The sequence below is a fragment of the Zeus faber genome (assembly GCF_960531495.2).
Source record: "Zeus faber genome assembly, chromosome: 15".
NCBI lineage: Eukaryota > Metazoa > Chordata > Actinopteri > Zeiformes > Zeidae > Zeus > Zeus faber.
This window is the reverse complement of record NC_137194.1, coordinates 12,294,639-12,302,774: the sequence shown is the minus strand read 5'-3', so window position 1 is coordinate 12,302,774 and position 8,136 is coordinate 12,294,639. Positions and strand designations below refer to the sequence as shown.

The 8,136-nt window shown below is 41.4% G+C and overlaps 1 protein-coding gene across 1 annotated transcript in view; it reads left to right on the top strand.

Moving 5' to 3' along the window:
• Positions 1-361: 361 nt before the first annotated feature.
• lrp1ab (low density lipoprotein receptor-related protein 1Ab) overlaps positions 362-8,136 on the top strand; it is a gene marked incomplete at its 3' end in the record, with an annotated part of 105,613 nt that continues 97,838 nt past the window's right edge. Inside the window, exon 1 of the mRNA XM_080015183.1 lies at positions 362-447. Coding sequence (XP_079871309.1) covers positions 375-447 — 73 coding nt within the window. The 5' untranslated portion in view covers positions 362-374. The remainder of the gene's footprint in view (positions 448-8,136) is intronic.

Genomic DNA, 8,136 nt, shown 5'->3' with positions numbered 1-8,136 from the left:
GAATAATTTCATAGCAGCCGACGTCCCCCCGCTCCCCCCAAAAAAGGAGCTTCTCTGTGAATGCACGTTTTTTTTTAGCGGTTGGTGTTTGGTGGGAGCAGTGCGCATCATGTGTGGATGTTAGAATTTAACTAGAAATCGGGGGACGTACGCGCCCGCGCGGCCGCGCAGCCGGGCTTTGAACCCTGAACCCGAACGGCGTCTCGACCCGCTCTCCGCCCTCCCCGTGGCCGAGGGTGCGACTGGACTGGAGCATCTCACCCGGACCCACGCACCACGGGGGCTCGGATGAGGTGGCCGGGCGCGGTGCTTGCTGTTAACATTCGGGCCAACTTTCCATTTATCCCCTTATAACAGCGGCATCGCTTCGGGAGATGGCGACCCGACTGCTCTTCGTGGGGTTGGCGTTCTCCCTGCAGATCACGTCTCCCGCAGGAGCCGCGGAAGGTAAGAGAGCGAGAGCGAGAACCCTCCGGTCCCTGCGTGGTGGTGGTGCCTCACTGGAGAGCATGCACACTTCCACCGGGGCACCAGTGCGTGCGCGGGCCTGCAGCCGAAAATCTCCATTATGAGACGCGTATGTCACGATGCGGTGTTGTCGAGGGATCGATTGCGTGAGGCAGACGGTTCTTAAGCCACCGGAGAAAGGTGGTGCACGCACCGGCGCTGCGCGGATCCGTGGGTTTCCAGCCCGTGTCTGTGACAAGGCAGAGCCAGGCCTGCTGGGGTGGAGAGGCACAAGGCTCCCTCACATTAAATATTCCAATAAATAATCAAGACAGTATTTTGCGTGAGCTGCAGAACCCCCAGATCCAAAAAACCCAGCTCATTTGTCTCAGACGGCGCCCAAATCGCCGCAAATAACCCAAAAATGCCGTGTATTCTCAGTTGATATCCGTGCAACATACATTATGTAAATGAAACGTGCATGCGATGCTGAACGTCAGGTTTTCCAGATCAGAGCTGCACACACAGTCTTGAACGTGTGTGTGTGTGTGTGTGTGTGTGTGTGTGTGTGTGTGTGTGGAAAACTACAGTTGAGTTGCAAAAGGTTGGTGTTTTAATGGCACTTGTCCCAATGTGCAACATGGTTAATATGTAAAAAAAAAAAAAAAATAAAAAAAAAGAGAGGGAATGCATGATCACAACAGGCCCCAGTGCTCCCAGTGGAGAGCACGTTGTTTCTGATTCTGACATGAGTTGAATAGTTGTGCAATTACCCTCTTAACCCATCCATGAGGTGGGGGTTGTTCTCCTTGGTTCCTTATTGGGTTCATCAAATCAACTGCGGTGCATCGTTTCTTTTTAGCCATGAAGTCACGGAGATAAGACCTTTTGCGTCAGGGGTTTTTAGTTTTTTAATGGCATGGAAAGTGATGATAAAATAGATGCGTTTGCCATTTGGTCCTAAATAAGTTAATATCCACCACATTGGCAATACATTTGGAGATCAAACTATATAAAAAAATAAATCTGGGTTTCATTAACATTGGAATCCTCAAAAAAGTTCGTTATAGTCCCTATAATCCACCAGCAAATTAAATAGTGTCGTCTTCAAAAGAGATAACAACTTAACGTCTTCCAACCGTTTGAATTTCGGCTTTTTGGAAACGCCATGAAGCTGTTTTAGAGCCTTTGCTCCTTCAACTCATTCCAGTTTTCACTCCTGTCATCGTTGCCGCCCGGTTTCCCAAATGTGCGTTGGATGTAGTTTATTGTAGGTTTTTTTTGGGAGAATAGCAGAGCTGTGTTTTACCAAACCCCCAGTAAGCCCCCCTCCTCCACCTCCTTGAGCAACATCTGGAGCCAGAGCTGTAATCCATGTGGATGGGGCTGAGTGGGAGGAGAAGTGGAAGGGTCAGAGAGGAATCAACGAGAACAAACCAAACTTCTCCACCAAACTCATGAGGCAACTTCCAGAGATTTAAAAATACATTATATAAATCTGTATAGATGTGGATATCTATATCTCTGAGCATTATTTATATTTGTTGGGTTTTTTTTTTTTTTTTTGTGTTTTTGGAAACCCAATTATATCTCTTATGGTTACCCATATTATGGATAATTCTTTTCTTCTTTTTTCTTTGTTTTTTTTTAACCTGTTATCCCCAACAGTTACCAATGTTTTTTTTGTTGTTGCTTTTGAGTGGGGACACATGGTTCTGGCGGTTCCCAATTGAGTGTTTTTTTTTTTTTGTTTTTTTTTAATTTAAATTTATTTTCACAGATTTTATATGTTTATCTGCGTATGTATTCAAAATAGAATCCAACTTCAGTTCACCGCATTGAACTGAGCTGTCGTATCGAAATCATATCGAAACCAAAACCTAAACTACCTCAAATCTTTCAGACCTCATTGTTAGAAACCTGAGGCCAAATGGTGTTATATTAATGCATTGAGACTAAAATGTTGTGCAGTTATATGAAATTCAACGATAATGTGAAAGGATAGATATAAGAAAAGATAACGCTTAAAATCTGAATTTAGAAATATGGAAACACCACTTGTGAAAGTAGCCCAGTAGATGCAAATGGACGCTCCTCCACCTGCTTGTAGAACATTGCTTCAAGTCGTGTGAAAAATGATTCTAACAGCGGGGACTTTAGCACAAACACCGGGAATTCTCCACACTCCACAGGAAGTCGGCTTAAATTTGGGATTTATTAAGGTGGTGGTGGTGGTGGTGGGGGTTACTGTGCTGCAGCACTGTTTGTAAAAAACCCCCCCCCAAAAAAAACCCCATCCTTTCATTTATTATAATCTGTGGTGTTGGTTTAAGGAGTCATTTAAAGGAAAGGTGTAACTTCGGTCATAATAACCATTTAAAAAGAGATATAGATATTCTTATTTATCATTGGAGGGAAATTTCGGTTTCACAAAATAGGCAATAATAATGATGTGATTAGAATAAAAAAGTGTCAATACTGTATAGAGTAAACCTCAAAGTGTGTGTATGTCTGTGTGTGTGTGTGTGTGTTATCTACATCTGTATATAGCAGTTAAATGTTTATGTATAGCTTGTGGTTTTTGTTTCAGCTGTATGTCTAGTTCATGTTTGTACATTGAGAGTAAGGAAGAAAAATGGAGTCAAATTCCTTGTATGTATACATATTTGGCGAATTAAGCTGATTCTGATTCTGAAAATGTTTAGGATACAAATGGGGCAATATACAACCCTTACCCAATCCTAACCCAATATACACTAAATACTATCTAGAATCCATGGACAATAAGACAAATAAAATTAAATATTACTAATGAATATAAAAGGAACAATATAACCAGAAAAATTAACCATAAAAATAAACATTTTGTACAATAAACCTAATGGTGAACATTTAATATATGCCTTATAATGGACAAAGAAAATAAAAATATAAAAACGAAACAATGTTGGTAATAAACCTTAAAATTAAAAATATCCACCAGAATAAGATACCACAAACCCCCACCTTTTCTGGAATAGTGTAGAACCTAAAAATGGATGTTAAAAACAATAGTTTTCGGAAACATTGTGCTGCTTCCGGAGCTGCAGCTAACGATTACTTTCACTGTGGATTCATCTATCGATTATTTTCTTGATTAATCGATTAGTTGTTTTGGCCATAAAATGCTGAAAAACGTTGATCACGATTTCCCAAAGCCCAAGGCGACGTCCTCAAATATCTTGTTTGGACCACAACCCAAAGATATTCGGTTTACCGTCATACAGGGCTAAAGGAACAAGAAAATATTCACATTTAAGAAGCGAACAATTCATGGATTATCAAAATAAGTGGCGATTCATTTAATAGTTTGCTACTAACCGACTAATCGCTGCAGCTCTAGCTGCTTCAGAGAAACCTTCCTGCATTTGAACCCAAACCTATCAAAGGACATTTTCAGATGACTCCAACCCACGTTTTGGATCATTTTTATTTTTATTTTTCACCCTAAACTGATGTTTTATTCCTCCTCCTGCCTTCGCTGCCTTGGACATTTCGCTGGGTCTCGGCACTGAAGCCAGAATAGCGTTACCGTCTTCGCCGTGGATCCCCGAAAAACTCAAAGGCGTAAGAGCGCGCGGATGAAAGGCGGTGTGCTGGTGCTGAATAGCAGGGCGGGCTGTAATTGGTGTTTTCTGCTTGGCTACATCACTGTTTACTCTATTTAGCCACTCAGACCTCCCCCAAAAATGGCGGATGGGCTTATTGAACACAATGGGGCATGCGGGCGTGTGTTTAATGCAGCTCTGTGGAGATTGACTTAAAATGCTATGTGCGAGGCGAGATGTCACGCGCACCAATGATTTCTTAACGGTTTCCTCCCTATCCGGCCATCCCATAATGTTGCCTCTGTCCAAGTCACTGCATTCGTGCGACCATCCAAAAGAGATGCCCTCGAAACGTCCTGGAGTGCGAGTCTGTGACATTATTTTTTTTTATGATACATTTTTAGCTGCAGCCTTTTAAGAGTTGTTGGTGGCGGGGTCCGCCACATGTAAGGAGTGATAGGCAGCCGAGGTGATTTTGAAACACCAGTCTAGCTTTTGATATGGTCGTTAAACTGTTGATATGGATTAAAAATTAGGGGGGGGGGGGGACGTTGCACTTTTAGATTTCTGCTTCAACCGGTAAATGTAAAGACATTTGGTCATTTGCGTTAAGTATGCGCTCCACTATACGTTGTTTTAACATGATCGGTGGCGGGGTCCGCCGCCTCACCCCGCAACAGGGGGTCCTCGGCAGCTGTGGTGAATGTGATGAAGCAGCGTGGTCGCATTGTGGTCAGTAAACTGTCGACATGATAAACGTTCACAAAAAGGGTCGGTGAAAATCTGGATGTTTTGAATTGAGTTCAGGGACTTGTAGTGAGACCCACCCAACACATATAATCTGATGGATTAACACTTTAAAATAATAAACATGGTTCTGTTTGCTTCCATACAAGAAGCAAACAGAACTGTTGAAATCTTGCAGTCTGGGACTTACAGCCTGTCCTCGCTCGTTGGACTGCCCACACCGCCATTAGCACTAGCACTAGCGAATGCTAATGCTAACCTCAGGTGTTCCGTCGTTCGAACCCTTCTGTGGCTCTGGCTTCCATCGTTCGGTGAAGGGGAAAGGACGGATTGATGGACCGCCATTCATCTTTCTACTAGACTCCTTGCAAGCAAACACTTATTGACGATTTGAGCCATTGTGGGGTCGTTTATGCATCAGTTACCAATCGGTATTGTTTGGTAAAAATAAATTGTTGCTTTTCTCGTGACATTGTGCTTCGTTAAGTTGCAGAGAAATGTTTTTGGGTTTTTTTACGCGTTAGCGTGCGGACGTATCGTCTTCATCTAAACACAGAAGCAAACAAAAACAGATATGGGGTCTTTTTGAGTTCCAGTGGAATTGCCTATCTTCTACGATTGACAAATTTTGACTGATGCAAGCGAGCTCTGATGGCTATGAAGATTTAATCGGTTTGTGAGTTTAAAATAGCAAGTGTGAAATGAGATGGAAGCTGTTCTCATCCACTGATTCTGTTTCCATGTGGTGTTGATCTCTCTTGGACGACGTAGTTGGATGGTAACACTGCGCTCAAGTCCCAAGTCTGACCGTAACATTTGCTAACAATAACATAATAAATGTGCATTTAATTATGTATTTCACATTTGACCCAAAAAAAAAAAAAAAAAAAAAAAAAAAAAAGCAACACGTTTACATTACAAGTATTCAATTGCGCTGATTAAAATTCACACTCATGGAAAAAAAATAACTCTATTTGAAAACCTTTTCCAGATTCCAGAAAGCACTTCTTGGATCCTGAATGAAAGACGACCAATTTGTATCTTTGCCTGTCTCTCATTTCTGGCAACCACTGATCTAATAGCCACATATACAAAGGAAGCAGCCACATATACAAAGGAAGCAGCCACATATACAAAGGAAGCAGCCACATAGACAAAGGAAGCAGCCACATAGACAAAGGAAGCAGCCACATAGACAAAGGAAATAGCCACATACACAAAGGAAACAGGCACATACACAAAGGAAGCAGCCACATACACAAAGGAAGCAGCCACATACACAAAGGAAGCAGCCACATACACAAAGGAAGCAGCCACATACACAAAGGAAACAGGCACATACACAAAGGAAGCAGCCACATACACAAAGGAAGCAGCCACATACACAAAGATAAAAAGCAAATATACATAAAAATATCATTCAGATAAAATAGCCATATATACAAAAAAAAAACTATACAAATGAATTCAGGCCAAGATTCTCATAGTGACTGAATTTACTTTCTCTTAAAGGCTGTACAGAGCACTGCTATCGGCCTACACTGTTCCTCCACCAGCCCCTTTAACATTTATTATTCCTCCTCCTCCTCCTCTCATCAATCACTCTTTGTCTCCACTCCTCTCTTTTGTCTTATACTGTGTTTATGGCCGTGGCCTGTGACGGCCTGCGCAGCATCTCCAGGTGGGTTCAGTGGTCAAATCCTGAACCCTGGCGTTTGGTGTTGGATGAACAGTAAAAGCACTTTGGAAATGAGAGTTGGATTAGAACCCGGACAACCTTGGCTTTTGTGTCTTTCCACTGGATGGATGCTGCCATTTGTATAAGTTGTGATGGAGCAGCAACCAGGGCGTGGCGTGGACTATAAAATGAGATGAGATCAGATAATCCCCGGACGGAAATTCAAGCATCTCAGCAGCAAAGAAACAAATTACAAGTGAAAGTAAAATTAGATGAAAAATAATGCATATGTACACACTATCTACATAAGTTAATACCAAATACCACCACGCTAACTAGTATAGAGCTTGGGAAGCCTACGTCACATTGCTGAAGCAAGCCGCCGTATTTGAGGGATCACCCGCATTGACTGTGAATGTCGGTTGGTATTTCAGAAAAATTGCCACAGAAAGTCTTGCAGCCACCTTGTGTGAAACCTCGACCCTTCTTTTCTCCATTTTTGTACATTTTGGATACAATTGAATGGAAGTCATCCCCCGAAAATGGCGAATGGAGCCCATCGCAGCCTATAGCAGCCATCAAACTTCCCAAGCATGAGTAGTAAATAGATCTGCAAATTAATCACCAACTATTTTGATAATCGATTAATTGATTTGAGTTACTTTTTAATAAGAAAATTTTCAAATTCTCTGATTCCAGCTTCTTAAATGTGAATATTTTCTGTTTCTTTAGAACTGTATTACCGTAAACTGAATATGTTTGGGTTGTGGATAGGGTTACCAGTGTTACTCGTGTTACACGGTGTTTGAACATACACCGGTTTACATAACTTGCCAACAACCCCCCCCCCCCCCCTCAACGGTTGTTTTGCTTTTTTTTTAAATGTATATAGAAATAAAACCCTTTTAGTTCATTTTCGCATATCAGCGCAGACAATAATAAAAAAATAAAAAATAAACATTTGTAAAATACTAAGTGTGTTATCAATCGGACGCTATTAAAGTGAAAGTGGCTTCGTGGGCGCACGGCAAAGTCGCACAGTCTGTCACATTTCACTTATCGCGGGTTGAGAGGAGAGAAAGATCGGGACCTGTCTCCCTCTGTGTGCCATTTCCATGCGTAATTAGCGCCCCGTGCATAACGGGGACAACATATAAAATATATATATATATATATATATATATATATATATATATATATATATATATATATATATATATATATATTACAGTCTCTTTTTCACTTTATCTTTTTAACAGTGTTAAATGGGATCCGTGCTGTTATAGCTCATCGTTAAAAATTAGGTTTGCGGTTTGTGATTGTATACGGTATACTTGTATATTTTTCCTTTTTTAGTTAAAATAAATTTAAAAAAATAATAAAATCCAAGCACTTCTTGATGGATAGAGTGTTGACGACTCAATCCGAATTTTCCGCAGTTCTCCACTTCTTGTCTCCCCTTTTTTTTTTTTTTTTTTTTTTGGAAGCGGAGCTCTCTCGCTACACATGAACTCAATTAGAAAGTGCTGGAATGTTCTGCGTTGGATCTGGAGTTGATTTGGGGGAAGACATTTTTTGGGGGACATATTAATTGAGAAACATTTGGGAGGAAAAAGTGGGTCAGTTGTGTGTCCCAGCTGGACGTGTCCACAGGCGGCGTCCATCACTCGGAAATGG